The 25951-nt window shown below is 43.1% G+C and overlaps 1 protein-coding gene across 1 annotated transcript in view; it reads left to right on the top strand.

The window, feature by feature from the left end:
- The window catches only part of ABHD18 (abhydrolase domain containing 18), a gene marked incomplete in the record, with an annotated part of 695491 nt that extends 671236 nt beyond the window's left edge, over window positions 1-24255 (top strand). Inside the window, 1 exon segment of the mRNA XM_044061749.1 lies at window positions 23792-24255. Coding sequence (XP_043917684.1) covers window positions 23792-23843 — 52 coding nt within the window.
- Between the last annotated feature and the right edge of the window lie 1696 nt (window positions 24256-25951).

Here is a 25951-nt window from a genome sequence, read left to right as displayed (position 1 = left end):
AGATTGTAAGTGATGTATAATGTTTGCAGCTGGGAGTGTCTCAGTTGGTTTGTGATGTAAAATGCCTGCAACTAGGATTGGGTCAGTTTGTTTTCATTTGTATAAATGTATAATTGCTTGTGTCATAAGTGATGGTTTAGTAAAGATGTTTCTTGTTTAAAAAAAGGGGGCAGGAATCGAATAATTTATGTAATGCTGCTTAGGTTATATGATATAGAGCAATATAGGTGACGTATAATATTAACGTTAATTTGTTAATACAGTTTGATTACTTTTGTATAAATGTAAATTTGCCTATGTCACAAGTGATAATTTAAAAAATACCCACCAACAATAGTGGTATTCTCTTGCATTCTTCTTCCTTCTGGATCACCAGTGCTCTGTTGATGTTGTCAAATGTTTGCCTCCCGCCACAAAACTACGTTGATCCATTTCTATCAAATATGGCATCACTTTTCCCATTCTTTTAACAATTATATAAATACTTTATAAGCATGGTTTAGTATTGAAATGGGCCTGTAAGAAGCTGGATCTGATGGGTCTTTACCCTCTTTAGGTATTACAGCTACCACCCCTTTCTTCCAGGATATTGGTACTTATCCTCCTCTTAAAATCCTGTTAAATAAAACCTTCCAGATCTTTGTCAGCTTTTTCCCTCTTAGCTTCCAAACTTCCACAGGAATGCCATTAATTCCTGGGGCCTTTCCTTTGGATTGGTTGTATATCACCATTTTTATCTCATCTCCTCCTGTCCTAACTGTTAGTAATTGAACCTCCTCTACCTCTAACCTTGGCATATTTAATGCTTCCATAAACATTTCCATTTGTACCTTTTCTTGATTTCCATATTTCTGTGCTTTATATAGACTTTCATAACATTTCCGAAATATTTCTAATACCTCTCCAGGATCTCTTGTTACCTTCCTTGTTATAGGCTCCCTAAGCTTGGTGACAGCCCATTCTATTTTCTTTCACCTGAGTCATCGTGCTAAAAGTTTTTTGCTCTAGAGTTATTATCAAAAAACAGTTAGAGATACTATCCAATGCAGTAGATCTGGGATATGATGTTGGGAAACCATATTAAACAGATGAGGGGGGTTCATCTACATATAGCACAAATCACAAGAAGAAAAGGATGAATAATTATGTACGTGTGCCTACTGAGTTTTCGAGTGATGTACATGTAGTTACAGATATCAGTAAGTACTGGCCCGTTTTAACACAAGATCCAGATATACGCACTATTGTAGGTGATAAGCCCAGTTTTTCCTTTAAGAATAAGAAATCACTCAGGCAGTTTTTATGTTACCCCAAGAAGAGAAGGGATACAGATGACCTGAATGGTAAAAAAGGGACCATTCCCTGTTACAATTGCAACCATATATTGATACTAGCAATAAATTTATACACTCAGACATCAAGGCAGAGTTTGTATTTAAGGTTAGAGCAGGTTGCAACAGCATGAATATTGTTTATCTAGCTGTTTGCAACACATGCTCATCCTTTTATGTTGGAAAGACCAACAGGAAACTCAGATATAGGATCAGGGAACATATGCTGAAAATCAGGAATGGTGACTGTACTAATGCCTTGGCGAAACGTGCACAACACAGATGTATCACACACCTTTATGTTTCTTGTTATTGAAATGGTTCATGAAAATGAAAGAGGGGGGCAACATTGTGAATCTAACAGAGACAACTGAAAGTAGGTGGATAGTGAGACTCAAAGCAGACAAAGGGAAAGGTTTGAATGATAGGGTACCTCTTAAACCCCTATTAAGGTCCAGACCATTGGTTAGGAAATAAGTTTTAAAATGTTCATACATATAAGTTATACAGAGAGAGAGTTTTTAGATATATACATAAAAATTTCTTCAAAAACTTTTCAATATGTTTTTATGGGCTGCTATGTATGTTTTGTAAAGTATTTTCTATGATGCTGTTTTTTATTTTGTAGTAGGGATATGCTGTCTTTTTAAGAATGGATTTCTTAGGTTAATTATTTCTTACTTGTGATTGGTTATTTTTTAATTATTACAAGTATATATGAGTTGGATAATTTGTTATTTCTAGGTCTGATGAAGTGGTCTATCCACACCACGAAAGCGCTCACCAAATAAATTCATTTGAACTTTTAACAAAATCTCTTAGCCGTTGAGTGGTCTGTTGGATGTTTTTGTGGACATCAAAAAACAGTTGCTTAACAGCAGTCTTTCTAAACTGATACATAATATCAAGGTAATCCCTTACCTTCTGTTTATCATTCTGCATTTGCTCCTCCGCTTGTTCTGTGAGATCCCCCCTATTCTGCAAAACTTTAACATTTGTCAGTCACTCATAATTCTGGTTACTTCTTAACCATATCTCCCTTTCTTTTATTTCCACCCGATTTTTAAGCTCCACTTTAATTTTATCCAATTCCCTAGCTATATTTTCAGAAGAAATTTGTCTTCTTTAATAGCTCCTGAATAATTTCCACTGCCCATTCCTCTCTTTTCAACAGGTGGGACGGCACCAGTGTCTTAATTTTATTTCATTACCTGTGTTTTATTTTAGTTATTACTGGATTATCAGCTAGAGCGTCGTCTGTGTGGAGACATGCGTGAATGGGCGTACCTTTGTTGAAGGTTGTGCGTCAGGGTCAGCAACTCGGCACGTAAAAATCGACTGCCAATCATTAGCAGACCGGAGTTCTGCTGTGGCGACCCCTAACCGGGAAAAAGCCAAAAGACGCAACAACTGGCACATGATCTGAAATAGTTATTGAGTGCCTGTGAAGACTTTCAGTTAAATGCACATGTTCCTGTGAAATGCAAATTATGTCTAGCCTAGCCCAGTTTTTGTGTCTTGGAGAATAAATAATATGTAAATTCACTATGAACTCCTCATACTGAATTCACATCTTTCATGCCAAATATTTTCATAAAGTTCTTCAAAGATATACCTGTTTTTGTTGTATTTTCCCTTCTGGGCCTCCCCAGACACATCTTCACTGCTTCAAATCAAATTCCAGTCTCCACAAATAAGTAATATTCCTTGCTGAAAGCTGATTATTTCTCCCAGAATTTTCTTAAGCTCCATTATAGCAGTTTTCAGTGGAGTATAAATATATGCCAGTGTAATCCTCCTCCCTTGCCAGTAGTCCCTTAGTACTACAAATCTATCATTATTATCTTTTTATCCTCTTCTATCACTGAGTTCCTCTTGCAATTAATATAAGTAATCCTCTTTTCCTTTGTCCCAAGTATTCCACTGAATAACCACACTGAAAACCTTTATTTTTCAAATTCATATGTTCAGTTCTTTCCAAATGTGTTTCCTGTAGCATAGCTATTTGCACTCTACATTTTTAGTATAGTTCACCACTCTCTTTTTTGCTTTTATTTGTGAGACTATTGACATTTAAAGACATTACAGAAAGCATCATTGTATTAAAAAGTTATTCCCACCTTTTATGTGTTTTGTTAAGTGTCTAGTTCCAGCTTTTGTGTTACCTGCAATCACTGTTTGGCGGGTTGATCTTTTATACAGTTGTTTCTTGTCATATCCATTTGAGCCTATGTCACATCTTACAGAACTATTTGATGTTATGTAGTCCAATCTCACCTACATTCTTACCTGTGGGTTCAGAGCCGAAAGTTGGCTCCGACTCGGCCATACTTTAGCTCGAAGTCTTTCAATTGGCTGGGCTAAGATAGTATCCCATGCTGCACTGCTCTCTATCCCCAGATCTCATTTGCCGCTCATATAGCTCGGACGTGGTCTCGCTCTTGGCTGTGGCTAAGTACCCTTTCTTCTTTATAGCAGAGAATTTTTTTGCAAAAAAGCTATTTTCATAGCTATTTGTGTGTGTATCTTGAACTGTGTTGTGGAAAAGTTTTTTTCTTTTAGCGTGTTCTTATGGTATCCCACTAGCTGTTTCCAATGGGCTAGGCCCATTTCAGTTAGAGGACCTAGTCTGTCCCCTTGCTTACCTTGTGTGCTAACTTTTTTCCCTTGGGCTAAAACCGTTTAAATTAGAGGAATTAGTCCTCCCCCTTGTACTTGTGTCTAGGACCATTTTAGTTAGAGGTCTTTGTGGTGTACTGTTTTTGTTCTGTTCCCACGCTTGTGGCTGATTGACCGTTGGTCTAGTTGTTGAGTTAGTTACTCGGTGTTTGTGGTAGCTATGTCTAAAGATACTAAGGAGCATAAGCCCTCGGGCTTTAAGAAGTGCACCAAGTGTAGTTATAAGATGTCCACCACTGATGGACATTCTGTTTGTGTGTACTGTCTGGGAGCGATTCACCTCTAGGAATCGTGTAGTTTTTGTCATGCTTTTAGCCCTCTTGTTCTTCAGGAAAGGAAGAACTAATTGATTTTGAAGGGACTTCTGAAACCCTCCTTCAAGGAGGGTTTGGAGAGTGCTTCCAGCTTTAAGACTTCTCCATCAAAATCTAAATCTTCCAAGGCTAAAAAGCGATCCCTGGCTCCATCAGTATCATCAGAGCCGCCAGAGAAAACAGCTAAATCTTCAATGACATCCTCGGCTCCATTGTCCTCGGGTCCGCAGGAAGTGTCAATGTCTATGGAACCTGCTTCAGCTCCGATTTTCTTGGAGCCTGTTCAGAGCCGGTCGCCTAGCATTAGGCCGGTATCTCTTCCTCACAGGTCTCGATCTCCTTCCCTATCCTCCAAATCCTCCAGGACCTTATCGGATGTGGACGTCGAAAGAGTGGTGCAGAGACTTCTTCAGTCACTGGTACTGGCAAAATTGTTTTTGGCTCTGGAGCCAGTCCCTCTACCTACATTGATGCTTCCGCCTCCGAGCGCATCTCAGCTTTCGGAGCCAGAGTGCTCGGCTCTCTGTGATGTCCCTAGGTCGGTTCTGACAGCCCCCCTGGCTTATCGGTTCCGACGTCAGCTCAGACCCCGTCGGTGCCATCCACGGGGTTCAGGACTAAGGATTCCTTGGTCGGACCCGAGGGAGAGGCTTCGGGACATCTCTCGGCTCCTAGTCTCCCCCACGGTGCTTCGGCATGGGGAAGCCTGACTCCTGTCTCGGCTTCGGAAGCTGGTCGATCTTCAGACCTGGGAGGACCAGCTTTCGAGGACATGCGGAGTGCACTGGCCAGGTTATCAGTGGCATACGGTTTGGTCACTCTGTCCCCTACAGCACCGGTGCAGGTCGCTGATCGCTCACTATCTCTTGACAGCGGAGCCCCAAGGCCTCAGGGTACCCCGAGTGGTCCCCATATTTCTGAGGGCCCCTCAGAGTTTTTGCCTGAAGAGCCACCCAGAAAGAGAACGTGCAAGAGGAAGCACATAGATTCCCAAGATGAGTCTCTCACGTCAGACACCGACCTCGAGGAATCGGAGGGGTCCCCTAAGTCATCCTCTGAGGATGTTTCTTTCTCTGACATCCTAGAGATTTTGAAGCAGAGAGGTGACTGGCCATCCAAAACCCCCTCCGAAGAGGAGTCTGTGTTCCTGAAGGCCTTTGGTGCTCAGCCCTCCGCCTCCTGGGTGTCTCCACCCTTCGAGCTTTTGGATCTGGTTTGTTGAAGGGTGTGGGAAACCCCTGACTCTGTGGAACCAGTCCCCAGGAGACCCAATAAATTTTTGTCTGCCCCTCCTGATAAGGAATTTCTATCCAAGGGGAGTCCCTCTGGATGCCATGGTAATGGCAGCGGCCACCAAGAAGGAATTGGCTGAGACTTCTTCCGTCGTCCATCCCCCTAACAAGGAGTCTAGGACTATGGACCAGTACGGGAAGCGTACGTTTTCTTCAGCGGCCTTTACTTGTGGTCACTGAATTACTTATCACACTTTACACGGCTCCAGAGAGATCTCCTAAAGGAGCTTGAAGATACTCTAACGGGTAACGTTTCTGAGGTGGTGGCTCAGAAGGGCAATGCTCAGATGTCTACCCTCAATTCTTTTGCGAACTCCTCCATGAGGCTGATCTCTCACACAGCCGAGGGAGCGAGTAGTGCAGCAAGTTCAGGAATTGCTCTTAGGAGACATGCCTGGATGCGCCTTTGTCATTTCACGGAGGCCTTCAAGTCTACATTCACCAATGCCCCGTTTGATGGTTCCTCTTTGCTGAGAACCAAGGTGAAAGACACTCTCACTAGGTGCGAGCAAGAGGGAAAAACTCTGTCTGCCATAGGAGTCCGTTTTTCTCTTCCCTCTAGGCCTTATCCCAAGGCCCAGAGGGGTGGAAAGATGTGGTTCAAGAAATCACAGAGGTTTTTTCCCGATGCACAAGGTGAGACCCCACTCCAGCAGCAGGGGAGGGGGTGGTTATTCAGGTAGATGCCGCCCTAGGGGCAGAGGAGGCCCTTGTAACTCGGGAGACCACGATTCCTTTTCTGGTTCTCCCTACCACTGCTCCTGATGGGAGGTCCAACTGTACGTTTCCGGAGCCAGTGTCAGGGGTCAAATCTCACTATACCCGGAGGCCTGGCAAGGTATCACCTAGGACCAATGGGTTCTACGAATAATTTCCAGAGGATATCTCATTCCCTTCTCGTCAACTCCCTCTCCAATCAAGAAAATCCCAGATGGTCCACCCAGTCAAAGGGATTCTACAGCTTCAGAGGTTTCAAAGCTGCTAGAAAAAGGAGCCATCCAACATGTCCCCTCAGACCAGATCGGATTAGGAACTTACTCCAGATTCTTTTTGGTTCCGAAAAGGACAGGGGACAGGAGACCCATTTTGGATCTCAGCCGATTGAACACCCAAGTGCAAAAGTCCAAGTTCCGAATGGTCATGTTGCAATCTATTCTCCCATTGTTGGGAAAAGAAGTGTGGATGTGCTCCATCTACCTCAAGGATGCTTACTACCACATAAAGATGGACAGGGCATCCAGAAGTCACCTACGCTTCCGGCTGGGGGAGTCACCCAGGGATGCTCTAGTCCACGATTGGCCCTCCGATCTACTATATGCCTTCCCTCCGGTTCCTTTGCTGTCAAAGGTTATTCAGAAAGCGCAATCCTTGGGAAGCAAAATGATTCTGATTGCTCCACACTGGCCTCGTCAAATTTGGTTCCCTTTCTCCATCCCTATGTCATGGATGCTCCTTGGATTCTGGACACACAACCAGACTTACTGACTCGCATGTCAGGGCAGCTCCATCCCTCTCTTCAGACCCTCTGGGTTGACAGCTTGGCTACTCCACTTCTGTCATTAGTTAGGCTTCACCATTTTTTGCCGGAGGTGGTTCATATTCTATCTTCCTCTCATAAGCCTTCGACCAGGAAGATTTATTACAGCAAATGGAAGAGATTTTCCATGTGGGCACATGCCAAATAGATTGACCCTTACACAGCTCCAATCTCGTCAGTATTGGAGTTCCTTTCTATGCTTTTCAACCAGGGATCAGCTGCTGCAACCATTAAAGTCCAATTGGCGGCGATTTCTACCTTTCACGTCGCATACGAACCTAGTCTAATGGCACATAGACTCTGTAAAGCTTTCCTGAAAGGCACTTTGTTGCTTCGTCCTCCTGTCTCTGAACCTGTTATGCCTTGGGACTTAAACTTTGTTCTACATGGTCTTACTTCACCCCCTTTGAGCCTGCAGCCACATGTGATTTAAAATTCTTAACTTGGAAGACTGTCTTTTTGGTAGCCATCATGTCAGCCAGACGTGTTTCGGAGCTTCAAGCTTTATCAATTAAACCACCTTATTTGATTTTTCATAAGGACAGGGTTTCTCTCGGACCGAATCCTTCCTTTCTTCCCAAAGTAGCGTCAGTAACCTTAACCAAGCCATTGAATTACCAGTGTTTTTTCCTCAGTTCTCGAACAAGGCAAAATTCAAATTTCATCAGTTAGATGTGCAGAAACAATTACGATTTTACAGAATGAAGGACCTCAGAAAATCTGATCAGTTGTTTGTTTCATTTTCGGAAAACAGAATTGGGTCTCCTGTTTCCAAATTCACGTTGTTCAGGTGGATTTCCAGTTGTATTTCTTTCAGTTATACTTCAGGGGGAAGAGATTTACCATTCCGAGTGAAGGCTCACTCTACCCGGTCTGTATCTACATCTACAGCTTTTCAGGCCAGATTGTCTATGGATGATATTTGTGCTGTGGCTACTTGGGCATCTCCTCACGCCTTTGTTACTCATTACAAGTTAGATGTGGTATCTAGAGGCAGGTCTTATTTTGGTTCCACAGTGCTCAGGAGTATTTTCCACTGAGCCTCCCAGGATTTAGGTGCTAGGGACCCACGGGTAAGAATGTAGGCGAGATTGGACTACATAACATCAAGAAGTTATGTACTCACCATAACGTTCGATGTATGTAGTCCATCTCGCCTCACATCCTTACTTACCCTCCCACCTTCCCCCGTCCTGGAGGATCTAGAGGTTAGGCCTGGTTTCAGAGTTCCCTTCATTCTTGGTTTGTTCTTCCTTCCTTAGGTGGTGTTATGCATGGAGAATGAGTGCTGGTGCTCGCAGCAAACTAGATCTGGGGATAGAGAGCAGTGCAGCATGGGATACCATCTTAGCCCAGCCAATTGAAAGACTTTGAGCTAAAGTATGGCCGAGTCGGAGCCGACATTCGGCTCCGAACCCACGGGTAAGAATGTGAGGCGAGATGGACTACATACATCGAATGTTATGGTGAGTACATAACTTCTTGTTCTATTCAAAGCCCTCAAACAGAAACACAAACACACCCCCAATACCCCCGAAAACCTAATAACTTAATACTAACATATAAAACTATGTGCATCTTCAAATTTTGAAGTTTTACCCTCCTAGAAAATGACTACAGTCTGTTCCTTCCAGCTTCTCTGGTACAGCAGAAAATCTCAGGTTTTCCCTATGTGCTCTGTCCTCTAATTGTATTATTTTTTGAAACATATCTTCTTGAGCAGTCTCGTATTCAGCCAGGCAGAGTAAGCTGGAATTTTATGAGCAGGGCAATGGAAGCATTTGCACTCCCTGATAAAATGATAAGGTTGATTAGGAGGATATATGAGGGATTGGAGGAGAAAATCAAAGTGGGTGTGTTTCTCTCTGTTAAGTTCTGTTTGAGCAGAGGAAACAGGCAGGAGTATCCTCTTTCAGCTTTATTTGTGTTATATTTAGAACTGTTGGCAAAGAAAACAAAGAACTCAAGAATATAACTGGTTTAATAGTCAAGAAAAGCTGGCTTTATTTGCAAATGATATTATTTTATACCTAATAAAACCAGAAAAGGACATTTCAGTGTTATGGAACATTTTGAGACCGTTTCAGGTCACAAAATTAATGAAGATAAAACAAAGGCAATAGTTGTAAACTGTGTACCCACAAACAGATTGGTTCAGCATTACCCATATTTATTGGGACATGATAAAATGAAATGTTTTCTTAAGTTATTTAAGTTGTTCCTAACTTGCTCTTAAGCTGTGGAACACGTAAGCAGTAATGCCCAAAAGGGTGAATGTCACAGGGAAATAATGTGCTGGCTATGGCATTAGGCCTTCGTTCGAAAGTCTTTTTCCCTTTAATGCCCACCCTGGAGGTCATTATTGCACTGAGAAAATGTTTTATAATGTAAAATCCTTTGTATTTGTGTTTTATTAGCATATTTTTTATATTTCAATATAAAAAATAGTTCCTCCGCCTAATGCTGTAAAGTTTCTGTAAGATATGTAATTGTTGGAGGATGTATTTTAAACCCTAAATATATGTTATAAAACACCAAAGGATGGAGAAGGAACGAAGCAGGAGCTTAAAACTTATTAAAAATCCACCAAATTTATTATCCATGTATCCATACAAGGATTAGCGCTTTCGCTACAAGAGCTTCTTCAGATCGTAAACAATACATCAAAAAGGCCTCTTACTATATATACATCCACTCAAATTGAAAACAGCCTATCATATACAAGAATGAATCAAGTCTTAAAGTGCAACCACATATCTATGCACTAGAAATTCAGTGTGAGATCTTGTAGCAAAAGCGCTAATCCTTGTATACAATATTTTTCTTGTTCTTTGGATAATAAATTTGGTGGATTTTTTATAAGTTTTAAGCTCCTGCTTCGTTCCTTCTCCATCCTTTGGTGTTTTATTTTATTCTTGTGACTTTGGATAAGGAACGTCTACCTGGTTTATTGGCAGCAGTCCTGTTTTTGATTATTTCAAAATATATGTTAGGCAAATATTTATATCACATACAAAATACAGTCATTTGCATATATACACTTACAAACAGATGGTCTCTCAAACATGCACAGAAATTCAGATGCACACACAGACATACATACATGTACATGCAGAAATGTGCAAGCAATTGTAGCCCCCATGACTGTGTAGACCTTAGTAGTCTCATTGTGATCAAATGAATAAAAAAAATACATGCAGTGCTCATACCTCTCAACTGTCCCTAATTTTGCAGAATGTCCTTGATTTTGTTTTATACTTTTGCTCTGTCCATCAAAAAAAATGTTTGATTTTCTGGTAAATCACTGCAGATTACAGTCCATCAGTAAAGCCAGACATTACAATTTCATTCCACTTTTGGTCTAGAAAATGCACATTTATCCAAAACCTCTTGTGAATTACTGTTCTGCTTACAAATTGCACCTGATTTTGAATCTTTGTTCCCATGTTATTGCTGGCTTTGTTCAGAATTCTGGAGTAAAGAACTTGAGATTTATGTGCACTCTGTCTTTCACTTTCACACGCATGTGCACACATGTAATTGCATTTTTTTTTCACAATACTACTATTTCAAAGCTACAGTTTATGAAGGTAAAGGAAAATGTGAAGTCCTTGTAAACTGTTGGTTTCTTGCCTTGTACCTTTCACTCAGTCACCAACTTCCCTCACAGTGCAGAGCCTGTGTTCACTACATTCGACTACAATACTTTAGGAACTCTGCCTCAAGATCAAACTCCCAAACGTTTTCACTGAGAATTTTGTCACAGTACAGCAGCCTGTGATCACTACATCTGATCCCAATACTGTAGGAGCTCTGCCACAAGCCCAACTCCCAAACATTTTCACTGAGAAAATGTATTGTTCAACTGCCTGTGGTCAGTACATCTGACTTCAGTACTGCAGGAGCTCTGCCACAAGGGCAAACTCCCAAAACGTTTTCACTGAGAATGTTGCCTTTGTACAGTGTAAGCAAATTTAACTTGAAGACCTTGCTATGTATTAACTTCAGCTAGTCAGATATGTGCCTGCCTGTGCTGGAAATTGGCTTTAAATGCCTCTCCTCCAAAAGAGTAGTCCTTGCACTCTAATGACCACTTACTAAGTTGGCCACTGTCCTCTCTCTTGACCAATAGATTACACTGTATATTCCAGTTACTTAGTCTCCCTAGCTGCCAGGTTTTTGCACTCAGGAAATGAAACAAAACCTGTTATAGTTTGTTCATCTCTGTTAATTGCTTTGTATTGGCTATAAACAGATTATTTTTTGTTGTAATTTGACCTGAGGGTAGAAGACTCCGAAATTAGACCTTCTGGCTATAATAACACCTGTGATGACCGCATAAAGGGTAAAGGTGGAGGTATTGCTTTAATATTTCCCAACAACTACCACATTTCCCCTTTCAACAAACCAATACCAAAATTCAGTTCATCAGAGCCTCTTATTACTTTGTTGAGATTAAACAATTATAAACAAATATGTATTACTGTTCTTTACATCCCTCCTGGTGACAATACAATTATACTGGAAGATATCATGCACTGGATATCTGTTAACAGTTCCACAAGAAAAAGTACTACTAGGTGATGTGAATGCCAGTTGGTTGGACGTAAACTCTTAACTTCCCTACATCTACCATGAACTTGCTTGGTTTCATACAAATAATAATAGCCCCACAAATTATAGCAAGACCTCAAATTCCGTATTAGACTAGATTCTAGTATCAGACCCTAGCAAATTACACCACCACAGGTACAATGTCTGATCATCTCCCAATCTATATAACCAGACATTTCACACATCCATTTAAACTGCATGCTTGTAAAACAACATGCAGCCTTTCCAAGTTTAACCCAGAAATGTTCATTACTACCCTATAAACTGTTAACTGACTCTTCCTAAAAATCTTCCTAGATTATGCTGTAAGTGAATTCAATACAACTTTCCTGAATTATCCTAAATAGTTTTGCATCTTCTAAAAGGAAGGGACTAAAAACAAATAGTGCAATCAATTTTGGTACATACAAGGGAGGAGTGAGGTTTAAAAGAAGACAGGAATTGAATGCACTATGTAAGATTTGACTGAATGGTTGGGTAGATTATAAGTGATGTATAATGTTTCCGACTAAAATTATGTCAGTATGGTTTGTGATGTAAAGTGGGCAGTGGTTAGAGTTGCCGCTTCACAGCAAGAGGTTCTCAGGTTCGATTCTTGGCTGGGGTGCCTTCTGTGCGGAGTCTGCATGTCCTCCCTGTGGTCGCATGGGTTTCCTCCGGTTTCCTCCCACATCCCAAAGACATGCTGTAGGTGGATTGGACACTCTAAATTGGCCCTAGGTGTGTGCCCCTTCTGTGGAAGGTTGGGCGCCGGGCTGGCAACTCGACACCGTAAAAACTCCACTGCCAATCATGAGCGGACAGATGATCCACTGCGGTGACCCCTAACCGGGAAAAGCCGAAAGAAGAAGGTTTGTGATGTAAAGTGCTTGCAACTAAGATTATGTCAATATGGTTTGTTTTCATTTATATAAATGTATGATTGTCTATGTCACAAGTGATAATTTAATAAACATGTTTCTTGTTTAAAAAAAACCCTGGAGGTTGCACTGTTTTTTGCCGAACAGCTAAAGAATTCCTCCCAGTCAGTGTTTTAATAAAGATGTTTCTTGTTTAAAAAAAAAAAAAAAAGCAATGCAATTTGGCTATCCAAAAAGAGTAGAATGCTAATGCAGGATAGAGAAAAACCATGGAAAGAGTGGCAAAAAAAATAAAACACCACAGTATCTTAAACTTCAGAATGCTTCACAGTCATACTAAAAAGTAAATTAATTAAGACAAAAAAACTATAGTATAACAACTTTCAGAATAATAGTAAACACAACCCTAAAAAATTCTGGACAGCCATTAAAGGAATTTTGCATCTCCGCCATAAAATCAACCCTAATCTCTCTCTGAATAATGTCTTAATCAAAACCACAACAAAATTTATCTTTTATTTCATAGATAGTGTAGCATCTCTAACCAAAGATTTCCCAACATCTAATCTTAACCTTGCCCAACAAGCCACTTATAACAACATCCACTTTCACCTTCAAACTTGTGCCCACATCCTATATAAAATACCTCAAACTCAAACCATGCTCTAATTCAGCTGATGACCTTCTAAGTGAATACCTTAAAATAGCAGCCAATATCATTGCCTATCCTGTCTCAATCCTTATAACTAGGTCAGTCCAGGAATTCCATGTTCCCTCTCTCTGGAAAGTCACACATTATCCCTCAGCACAAAGGAGGAAATTCAACAGACATTACTAACTTTAGACTTATAGCAATCACCTCCCCCTCCAAAATACTTGAAAAATGTATTCAAAAACAATTGTTAAACTATGTCTTACAGGATGAACTCCTGTCTGCCACACAACATGGCTTCTGTCCTTCCCATAGCACTATGACTGCACTTCTAAACTGTATAGATAATGTCAGTAAAACTAGAAATAACTGCAAACTAGTCTCTTATTATTTCTAAACTTGTCAAAAGCCTTTGACATATTTTGGCATAGTAAACCTTCAAATGTTCTCATTAGTTCTCTGTCAGCCCACCCTTTTATGGTTCAGAAGCTACCTATCCAATAGGTATCAGTCAGTAAAATGGCACTCCAACCTCTCTCCATACCACCCAGTCACCACCAGTGTACCACAAGGCCCTGTCCTTAACCCCCCTCCTCTTTAACATTCTTACGAATATCCTCCATAATGCAGTATGCAAATGACTCCACACACATTTGCACATTTGACAACATGGCACACCACCAAAAAATTACTCAGGAAGGTTTAATAGCCACTGAAACAATGCTTTGTAACTCACAACTCATGCTCAACCCTAAAAAAACAAACTACTACTTTTTCCCCAAATCCCTCTCTCATGAAAAAAACATAATACAACCATTGAAGTCACCTCTCATAACAAATTAAGGATGATAGTGGATGATGATCTTAAAATCAGCCTGTATAAGAAAACCTTCTCAAAAACTACAGATGCTTAATAGAGCCAAAAACATTCTCAATGACGTAACTAAAGCTACACTTGCCACTACTCATCTCCTCCCAGTGCTTCTTTATGGCACTCCCATCCTTAATAATTGCAGGCATCACAAAAGTCAAAACTTGAACAGTGCTATAAAAACTTGCTAGATTTGCAGCAAATGCCCCTTTCAAAACTCACCACTGTGTAGCACTAAAATTTGGTTAGAACTACCCCATCAACTAGCATATATACAGCTCATTAATGGCTATAAAATTATCCAGAATCCATCTGCTTGTCCAGCACTAAATAACATTCCATACAATTATGCTTCCAGGCAGTCATTACAGTCTCCTGTCTGCCCACAAACTTATTAAATCTGCTGGGCATTGTCTGCACTCATACCATGTTGCTAAGTTGAGAAACTCCTTACCTGTGTCTGTCAGGTCTACACCCTCCCTCCCATCCTTTAAAACCATTCTGAAAGACTTTATAGCCAAAGGCTGGCACTGTTCTTGCTCAACACCAGAATAAATTATATCCCTAAATGTAAACAAATATTTATGTATATTTTACGTCTCCTTACTTTCCTTTCTCCACTCGCTCACACTACTTTTTCTTTCTGTCCCGTTTTTTCTCTCTAAATATGTCAAAAGCCTGCTTTTCTGTCACTCCATATTACAATTCCTGTTTGTATTTTACTAAGTCACTGTTAATTTTTCTGTAAACTGGCTAACATTTCTCTGTTAAACTGTTGTCATGTGACTTGATTTCTTATTTTTAACCAGTGTTTTCATATGTATAATTTGCTGTAATTATTTAAACTGTAGCTGTTTTTTGCATTTTTAAAGACTGTAAATTTATTCTTAAAATATTTTGTAATACTTGGAAGTTTTTCTCCCTGGGCCTCTGCTGAAAATGGGCTTGCTACCTAGTCACTTTCCCAGTAATTAAATGTCAATAGATACATAAGCTGTTGCTGCTGCAGTTACTTTTGCAACTTATTTTATTTGCTTACTTTGTGGTAGTGGTGCTGTGGTAGCGTTGTCGCCTCACAGCAAGACGTTGTCCCGTTCGATTCTCAGCTAGAACGTCTTCTGTGTGGAGGCATGCATGAATGGACGTACCTTCATTGAAGGTTGTGTGTCAGGGCTGGTAACTCTGCACGTAAAAATCCACTACCAAACATTAGCAGACTGGAGTTCCACTGTGGCTACCCCTAACCGGGATAAGCCGAAAGACACAACAACAACATAACTTATAGAACTGCTGCATTTTACAAGCATAAACAAAATGGAGGCTATTTTGTTTTCGCTCCATGCTTCTTGTCAGCTTAATATACTTACTGTCTTGAAGCAGCAGACTTGCTTTCTTACTGGGTTTTACTTGTACATTAATATCCTGTTGAAAAACATTTGTTCTCCAGTAGGGTATCATTTAAAGTTTAGGTAATCTTCTAAGCTACTCTTAAATATCAGAATAATTAAAAGAATTAAAGAGGTTACAGATTTTTCCTGTAATTTGTGGTGTTTGATAGTGTGTAGGCCAGAATGCTGGATAAACTAACCTGTGACCCTATGGACTTTAAAACTGGGAGATATCCTGTCTCATCCCAGGTCAGAGCATTTGGGCAGACTTGGTCACTTCACTTTTGGATATTCCTGACCAAGAAGAAAGCCCTCAAAATCATGGCTTTGGCAGCCCCTATTGGAGGGGTCTTAAGGCCTGTTAGGCCTTTATGGCAGCCCATTTTTTGCATTTCTGTTTGCCAGCCTGAGGATGAGTGGTGCAGAAGAGTGTAAATTATAAATGGCTACAAAGTCATTGCACTCTTAAAGAACTTTAGTTTCAGACCCTTGTCATACAGGCCTAGCATGGTAGATGATTCCTTCCATTCTAATTATGGCTTTACCTTTCAGTGTCAGAATGTATCACAAGTCCTGATTCACTGGTAGTTTTGGGGAGCTCATGCACATTTGTTTCCTTGTTCATGAAAGTAAACCAGATGGAGCTATGAATGTTGTTTCTTGCCCTTAGGACTCTGGTACTTTCAGTCAGTCAGACTGATGTGTGTGGTCTTTGAATAAATGGGCTAACACTTGTTCCCCTGTGCAGATCTGTCATGGGGCCATATAGCAGAGCATCCCTTGACATTTTTTCATATCCTGGAGAAAGTGGATGTGCTGGTAGAGTGTCTGAGTTGCAGCTTCCTCCATCTCCTCAAGGTGAAGCTTCATGAATCCTGTCTGATAAGCCTCCCAGAAGTGCTACTTAGGAAAGTATGGTGTTCTCCCTGTTCTTGTCATTTCTAGAGGCCAAGGGGGAATCTGACAGCTGATGGTTTAACTTGTCTAACAGGGAAGATCCTGTGATCACTTTTCTTATTTTGTGATAGCAAATGAAAGCAAGATCAGAACAACTCCTTGTTGCCCCATGGTGGTTAAGAAAGGTGTAGTTTTGACTCCGGTACCTGATGGTGAAAGTAACTACCAGCACACACCAATAAAATTATACTCTGCTGGATAAACAGCTGTCACTGTCTGAAGAGCGAACTTCTCAGTTAGATGCTGCCTTGTCTCTGGACCTGCCAGGGGGGGGGTCACAGAGGCCTTTCATTCATTAGATGCATTCTGACAAGTTGAAGAAGTTCTGCATCTGGGAGAAATGTATCACACTTTGCAGGTGGTCTTTTCTTAGGGCAGGCACCTATATAACTTTGGATTGAGCTATTCCATGGTCATAATTCATGTTTAGGCATTTCTTCACATCCCAGCATTGTGTAGGGCAAGACATTTACCATACACTTGCTTGTTAGACAGTTTCTTATATGGGTGTACAGTTTTGTCTTCTTCAGAAGAGCTGTTTTTTTCCTTGAGTAATGCACTTCATTACTGTTGAACTTGCCCATTCTCAGTTGAGATCTGTATGTTTATCACCCCTGAACACACCATGTTATGTAGTCCAATCTCGCCTACATTCTTACTCACGGGTTCGGAGCCGAATATCGGCTCCGACTCGGCCAAATTTTTTTACTAGCTCGAAGTCTCTCATTAGCTGGGCCAAGCAGGTATCACATGCTGCCCCGCTCCATAACCCCAGATCTCGTTTGCCGCTCGTGTAGCTAGGACGTGGTCTTGCTTGGCTGTGGCTAAGTACCTTTAGTTTTTCAATTTCTCTTGAGAAATTTACTGTTTTCAAACCCAAAAGCTATTTTAATAGCTAGTTTGTATATTGTGAGTTAGTTTGGTGTCCCTAATGTCCGGTGGGCTAGGCCCGTTTGAGTTAGAGGATCTAGCTCTCCTTGTGTGTGTTATAGTTGCTGAAAGTTGTTTGTTGCTGAACTAAGCTAGTTCTTGGTTTTTTTCTTGTGGTGGTTTGTGTGTGTGTGGTTCTTAATGTACCGTTTTACTTAGAGGTTCTTGGTAGTGGTATTGTGTTTACTGTTTCCCGCCTTGCTGTGTTCTCCTTATCTGGTTGTTTTCAGGATGTCTAAAGAGCAGAAGGAACATAAACCTTCTGGTTTCAAAAAATGTGCCAAGTGTTGTTACAAGATGTCTATCATGGATAGATATTCTGTATGTGTTTATTGCAATTCATTTGCAAGAGTCTTGCAGCTTCTGTCACACCTTCAATCCGAGGGTACTTCAGGAGAGGAAAAATAAATTAATATTGAAGGGTCTCTTGAAACCTTCATTTGAGGAGTCTTTGGATTCGGCCTCTGGTTCTCAGGCCAAGCCTAAGGCTTCGAAGGCGAAGAAAAGATCTCCGGCTCCGTCTGTTTCTTCGGAACCTCCGGAGAAACTTTCAAAACTTGACTCTGCCTCCTCAGTGCCGCAGTAGGTATCTGTGGTACTGGAGTCGGCTTCGGCTCCTATTTTACTGGAACCAGTTTGGAGCCGATCTCCCAGTGTTAGGCATGTTTCTCCTGACAGGAGATCCCATTCTCCATCCCTGTCCTCCAAATCCTCCAGGCTTTCTGATTTGGATGTTGATAGGGTGGTGCAGAGGCCCCTGCAGTCGCCGGTGTTGGCTAAATTATTTTCGGCTCTGACCCAGTCGGCCCCCCTGGAGCCTGTCCCGTTGGTTGTGTCGATGGTTCCTCCTTCGAGTGCTTCCTTGTCTTCGGAGCCGGAGTGCTCCGCTCCAAGTGATGTTCTTGCACCGGCTCCGATACCCCTAAAAGGTTCATCTGTGCCGACGCCGGCTCCTTCCACAGGTTTTGGCACTCTGGTTTCCTCGGTCGGGCCCGAGGGGGATGTTTCTGGACACCCATCGGTTCCGAGCCTCCCTCTCAGCGCATCAGCTCGGGGGACCCCGACTCCGATCATGGCCTTGGACGCCCGTCGATCCTCAGGTTCTGGGGGACCGGCGTTCGAGGCCATGCGAAGCGCACTGGCCAGATAGTCAGTTACATCACCCGGATCGGTCATTCCGTCCCCTTCCACCCCGGCTAGAGCCTCTGACGCCCCTCTACCATAGATGGCGGAGCCCAAAGGTCTGGGGATACCCCCATGAGTGGTCCCCAACTTTCTGAGGGTCCCTCAGAGTCTGTGGCCCCCAGAAAAAAGACGTGCAAGAAGAAGCACATAGACTCCCAGGATGAGTCTCTCACTTCTGATACCGACCTCGAGGAGTCGGAGGGGTCCCCAAGTCGTCCTCTGACATCTCTTTCTCCGACATCCTGGAGATTTTGAGACAGAGGGGCGACTGGCCGTCCAAAACCCCCTCCGAGGAGGAGTCTGTATTCCTCAAGGCCTTTGGAGCTCAACCCTCCGCCTCCTGGGTGTCTCCACCCTTCGACGAACTGTTGGATTTAATCTGTCGGAGGGTGTGGGAGAATCCTGATACGGTGGAACCTGTACCCAGAAGGCCCAATAAGTTCCTTTCTGCTCCCCTGGGGAAAGAATTTCTGAACAAAAGGGTTTCTGTAGATGCCATGGTGGTGGCGGTGGCCACACAGAAGGAAGTAGCCGAAACTTCTTCCTCCGTCCATCCTCCTAACAAGGAGTCTAGGACTATGGACAGGTACAGGAAGCGTACCCTTTCATCAGCGACCTTCACCTTACGGTCACTGAACTACCTTTGCCATTTCACTCAGCTCCAGAGAGATCTCCTCAAGGAGTTAGGAGATTCTGTAGCGGGTAACGTTCCTGAGGCGTTGGCGCCCACAGTTAATGCCCAGGTGTCTACCCTAAATTCTATCATCAACTTGTCCATGAGGCTCATATCGTATGTAGCCGAGGGGGTGGGTAGGGCAGCCAGTTCAGGAGTAGCCCTCAGGAGGCAAGCCTGGTTGCGCCTGTGTCATTTCGCGGAGGCCTTCAAGTCTTCCTTCACTGTAGCTCCTTTTGATGGGTCCTCACTCTTTGGGACCAAAGTGAAAGACACCCTCACCAGATGCGAGCAAGAGGGAAAGACCCTGTCTGCCGTAGGGGTCAGTTTTTCCCTCCCCTCTAGGCCTTACCCCAAGGCTCAGAGAGGTGGGAAGATGTGGTTCAAGAAGTCACAGAAGTTTTTCCCTGCCGCACAAGGTAATTCCCCCTCCAGAGGCAGAGGTGGGGGAGAGGTTATTCATGAAGATGCCGCCCTAGAGGCAGAGGAGGCCCTTGCAACTCGGGAGACCGTGATTACTTTCGCTGTTCTTCCCACCATCGTTCCTGATGTGTTGCCCGACTGTGCTTTTCCGGAGCCAGTCGGGGGCCACATATCGTTACACCCGGAAGCCTGGGAAAGCATCACCCAGGATCGATGGGTGTTACGAATAGTTTCCGGAGGTTATGCCATACCCCTTTCATCGGACCCTCCTCCAGTCAGAAAAATCCCGGAAGTTCCACCCAGTCAAATGGATCACGCAGCCTTAGAGGTTTCAAAGCTGCTAAAGAAAGGAGTCATCCAACCTGTCCCCTCAGACCAGATCGGATTAGGGACTTACTCAAGATTCTTTTTGGTGCCGAAAAAAACATGGGACCTGAGACCCATTCTAGATCTCAGCCGATTAAACCACTACGTTCAAAAGTCCAAATTCCGAATGGTCACCCTTCAGTCCATTTTTCCGTTGCTGGAAAAAGAAGTATGGATGTGCTCCATCGACCTCAAGGATGCTTACTACCATATCAAAATGGACAGGGCATCCAGGAGTCACCTACGCTTCTGGCTGGGAGCCAGCCATTTTCAGTTTTGTGCCCTGCCCTGTGGTCTCACCACAGCCCCCAGGGTGTTCACCAAGTGTTTGGCGGTGGTGACAGCTCACCTGAGACGTCAAGGATTCCAGGTATTTCCTTATCTGGACGACTGGCTCCTCACCACTCCCACCAGGCATCTACTCTTCCAAGCCAGGGACGCCACCATTACCCTCTGTCAGCAACTTGGTATAACGTTGAACTGGGAAAAGTCTGCCTTGCTGCCCTCACAGCGTGTCACATTTATAGGCGCAGAGCTAGACACCGTCCAAATGCGGGCCTTCTTTCCGCATCAAAGGATCACAATTTTACAGAATCAGGTTCGCGCTCTATTACCCCTCAGGAAAGTACAAGCGAGATGGGTTCTTCAGCTCTTGGGCACCATGACAGCCACCATTATGCTAGTGCCTCTAGCCAGATTACATATGAGGCTTCTTCAATGGCTTCTGTTTGCCCAATGGTCCTTTCAGGAACTCCCCAATTCTCACCTGATCCTGCTCACAAAACGATGCAAGCAGGATCTCAGTTGGTGGCTATGTTCCACCAATCTAGACGAGGGGAAACTGTTTGTTCCTCCATTACCTGTCGCCACCGTGACCACGGACGCCTCCCAGATGGGGGGGGGGCATTATCTTGGCAGGACGGTCTAAGGCACGTGGCGAGATCACGAGGTACATCTGCACACCAGTGTCCTAGAGATGAGAGCAGTGCTTCTGGGGTTGCGGGCACTTCAGAGCTTTCTCCCTCTTGGGACAATCGCGATACATTCGGACAACATGTCCGTGGTATGGTACCTAAACAAACAGGGAGGAACCCGATCTTACCCCCTGTGCAGAGAGGCCATGCGAGTGTGGCAGTGGGCAGTATCTTCCCAACGGTTCCTAGTGGCAACGCACATTCAGGGAAAGGCCAATGTGATGGCAGACAGGTTGAGCAGAGCTATTCTCATGCCTTACGAGTGGTCCCTGAACCCTCAGGTTGCGGAACAGATATTCAACAGGTGGGGTCAGCCTTGCTGCGACCTTTTTGCCAATCCCCTCAATGCCAAATGCAGCAATTACTTCACCCTGATCCCCCCACAGGGGGAATCACCCAGGGATGCTGTAGTCCACGATTGGCCCTCCGGTCTGCTCTATGCTTTCCCTCCATTTCCAAGAGTGATTCAGAAAGCCCTATCCTTGGGAAGCAAGGTGATTCTAATTGCCTCGCCAAGTCTGGTTCTCCTTTCTCCATCCGTTCATGGTGGACACTCCTTGGATTCTGGACCCAGTACCAGACCTACTGACACACATGTTGGGACAGTTCTACCCCTCCCTGCGGACCCTCAGGTTGACAGCCTGGCTACTCCACTTCCGTCGTTAGTCAGGCTTCATAATTTTTCACCTGAGGTGGTACACATTTTATCGTCCTCTCATAAGTCCTCGACTAGGAAGATTTATTCCAGCAAATGGAAGAGATTTTCTGTTTGGGCTCATGCCCGAGGAATCGACCCCTACACAGCCCCAATTCCTGCGGTTTTGGAGTTCTTGTCCATGCTCTTTCAGCAGGGTTCTGCTCCTGCCACTATTAAGGTCCAGTTGGCGGCTATTTCTAGCTTTCATACCTCCTATGAGCCTTCCCTTATGGCTCACAAACTCTGTAAGGCCTTTTTGAAGGGCACCGTATTACTCCGGCCTCCTATTCTAAACCTATTATGCCTTGGGATTTAAACCTGGTTTTGCAAGTCCTTACCTCCCCACCTTTCGAACCGGCTGCCACCTGCGAGTTAAAGTTTTTGTCTTGGAAAACTGCTTTCCTGATGGCCATTACGTCAGCCAAATGAGTGTCGGAGATTCAAACCCTCTCCATTAAACCCCTGTATTTCATTTTTCATAAGGACAGAGTCTCTCTTCGGCCTAACCCGTCCTTTCTCCCTAAAGTTACATCCACCATTAATCTCAACCAGTCTATTGAGCTCCCAGTGTTCTTCCCTCAATTTTTGAGCAAGGCAGAGTTTAGATTTCATCAACTGGATGTGCACAGACAATTGCGTTTCTATCTACACAGGACCAAACATCTACGAAAGTCTGACCAATTGTTTGTTTCCTTTTCAGACAATAGAGCGGGAGTCTCTATTTCCAAGGTTACCATTTCCAGATGGATTGCTAATTGTATTTACTTTATTTATTCTTCAGCAGGAAAAACTCTACCGTTCCCCGTCAAGGCTCACTCTACTAGGGCTGTTTCGGCGTCTATAGCATACCATGCCAGACTATCCCTGGATAATATTTGTGCTGCAGCCACGTGGGTTTCCCCCATACCTTTGTTACTCATTACAAATTGGATGTAGCCTCTAGGGGTCGGGCTTCCTTTGGTTCCACAGTCCTCAGGAGTATCTTCCTTTGAGCTTCCTAGGATAGAGGTGCTGGGGACGCTGTCCCGTGAGTAAGAATGTAGGTGAGATTGGACTACATAACATCAAGAAGTTATGTACTCACCATAACGTTCGATGTATGTAGTCCATCTCGCCTCACATTCTTATGTACCCTCCCACCTGCCCCCTTCCTGGAGGATCTGGAGGTTAGGATTGGTACTAGAGTACCCTTCAATAATAATTGTTTTTTCTTACCTCCTTGGTAGCTCCACATTATAGTTTTGTTGTTGTGCATGAGGTGTGTTTGTGGTTTCGCAGCAAACTAGATCTGGGGTTATGGAGCGGGGCAGCATGGGATACCTGCTTGACCCAGCCAATGGGAGACTTCGAGCTAGTAAAAAAATTTGGCCGAGTCGGAGCCAATATTTGGCTCCGAACCCATGAGTAAGAATGTGAGGCGAGATGGACTACATACATCGAACGTTATGGTGAGTACATAACTTCTTGATTTCTTTTTTGCATCACCTGTGCTCTTAGGATCTTCAGGCTGCAGGCAGACCAGGGTTTTTCCCCCTTACTGACGTAACGTCCTGCATATGCCAAATATGAATTCTTCCAGGAGGACCTGCAATGGGTGTAGCATGGGGCTCACACTTCCTTGGGTGATGTAAGCCTGACAACAGCCCTACCTTCTGGAATGAATATATGTCAGCACATTTCTTCCATCTCCACCAGGGATATTTGTGTACAGCAAATGTGTTATCCGCGTCACGAAAGAGGTTGAGCGAACTTGGCCCCTTCACTCTGTCCCTCCCAGCTTGCTCCAGCAGGTGCCTCGGCTGCTAATCAAACTTGGGTCACCTAAATCTTAGTCCAGGCTTTCTGTCTGTGCCAGTAGAGTTGGCTGGCAATTCCAGCAGTCAGTCAGTGCAGAAGACAAGACCTTTCGGATCAGGAGATATGGTGAGTATATATCAGTTGTTTACTCTGTTTCATCTGTTGTTGACAGTTAGCCTATGTGAATGTTGTATAATTTTTAGTTGTTGAACTTGTGTGAAGAAAATAAACTTTCTTTCTTTGCTTTTTAGACAAGCCATTTATGATGCATTTGAACGGTTTCTACAAAAGTATTCCATCTGAAGGATAATGTCAGGATAATTTCTCTTCAGTCTCCTTAAAAATATTTTTGTAAATTAGTATACAAAATTAATAAAACAAATCAAGTTTTTAAAAAGCTACCACTAAGGTAGGCTTAAAGTCCGTGTTTCAGAAATTTAATGAGATAGCGTTGATTTTTAGCATAAAGCTGATAAAATGTTACATACAATTCTTATTTAATTAACTCACTAATTGTAGTCCTAAAATGTTTTGTCTTCTTCCTCTTGCTGTACAATATTTTATGAAACTTTTGGAAGATGTATAATAAAATAATTTTATGCGATTGTCTGACTTTGTAGTACTGGCTTACATTGCGCACTTCAGTTTTCACCAGCTGCCTTCTTAAATGTTTGTAAAACAATCTTAAATAAAGTTTACTTTGTGATAAATTAAACCACTGTTTTCACATTCTTCCCTTTTTTTCTATATGGTGATTTGCATTGCAGTGGAGAATGTGGAGTCTTTTCTTGATTAACTTTTATTAGAGCAAATGCCCTAAACACAATTCATACCTACTGCTAAACCTTCTATAGGATTCATTCAGCAGTAGGTCTAACACTGAGGACACTCCTTGATTGGGTCCTCAGCTAGAGTATTCTCTATCAGTCACTGTTTTGCAAAATAAAACCTGGAAAATCTTGTGTTCAGGGATATCTGTGCACCCTTTGGGGGTACATGCCTTCATGAAACTGTGTGCATGTGTCTTCAGCTTGTCAGTTCTTTTTTGCCTCTCATAAGTTCAGATCATGATCCTTGTTGCCAATGAAGCTGCGCATTCACATATCTAAACATCATCACAGTAAGTGTCCATTTTGCTGTAAGATTATAAGTCAGAACTTGCTCAAGCATTAACTTTATTGCCTTAAAGAAGGACCATGATGTAGGAAACTGACACAAGTGCCAGTAGTTTAATATGGAGGGAAGTTTTAGGCCTAATCAAAAATATGGTAGCTGTTCAAAGCTCTTTACATGGAGATGTGAGAGGACCCTCAATGTAGCCCAAGTCATAATTTGCAGCATTGTCCCAAATTATGTACCTAGAGTGCAGGTCAAGGACTAGCCCTCTGAGTTCAACCTCCAGTTCCTGGTTCTGCCAGCTCCAGTTGCTCAGCTGGTGTGCAGGGTCAAACAGCATGATCCCATAGAGCAGTACCATGATTTGCCTGGTATGGCTCCTCCCAGGTGAATTTGGGTGGGCAAGTTGCACTTGACTTTCTTTTGGATCTTTCTGTACCAGGACTGTTGGACAAAAGCTAGACAGCAAGCAGATTTTTGTGTTAGGAACATGAAATGTGGGTGCAAGATTGCAGTCCTTTGGAGTACAGTGTAAAGCTAGCACCTGGTTCATGCACATTATTCACCAGCATGCACCACCCAACATTGGCATTTGATTGCACACCAATTTCATGTTCCCAGATACAGTGCTAGGAGTCGCACTCTTTCACACAGTATGGCCTGTGAGCTTACATCCTTAGGGTGTAGGGGACATGTCACTCCTTCATACTCTGGCTCCAGCAAGTCCTAAGTCTCTAACATCCTTATCCTTGAGATAGTCAAGGATGATGAGTCCTTCTCATCTCTGTGCTTCCCCCAGTAAACCCTTCTTTGACGTTGCTGTTATGTTCATTAAGAACAGCTTAGACTGGCTTCATACCTCTTCTCTGACCAAGAAATGTCTCTTGAAGTATTTGTGTAAAAGGCCTGAGAGGGTCCTGAGTGTCTTCCCCTGTGTAGCCTACAGGCACCTTGATTGTGACACTTTGGCCCCCAGGAAAGTGCATATTCTCTACAAGTCGCTGCTGGAGTTGGTTGAGCAGCTATCCAAACATCCTAGTGCTGATTCCATTGGAATAACTTCAAACCTAGATCACAGCACTTTGACTCATTGCAACCTTTAGACAGGTATGTCAAACAGTTAACCCCTCTGCCACAGTGGGGTATGGGACCCTTAGCTGTTTATCTAACCTATCCCAGTTCTAGACCTATTTTTTTAGGAAGGCTATGTAAATGCTTGGGAGCCTTCCTCAGTCTGACCTGAAGGGCAACCTTTCCGAGAATGTTTACAATTTGATTCTCTATCACATGCACAA

The sequence above is a fragment of the Protopterus annectens genome, chromosome 2.part0 (genome assembly GCF_019279795.1).
Source record: "Protopterus annectens isolate FY-2018-M chromosome 2.part0, PAN1.0, whole genome shotgun sequence".
NCBI lineage: Eukaryota > Metazoa > Chordata > Ceratodontiformes > Protopteridae > Protopterus > Protopterus annectens.
The sequence above is the reverse complement of the archived record's forward strand: the minus strand, read 5'-3'. Positions and strand labels throughout refer to the sequence as shown.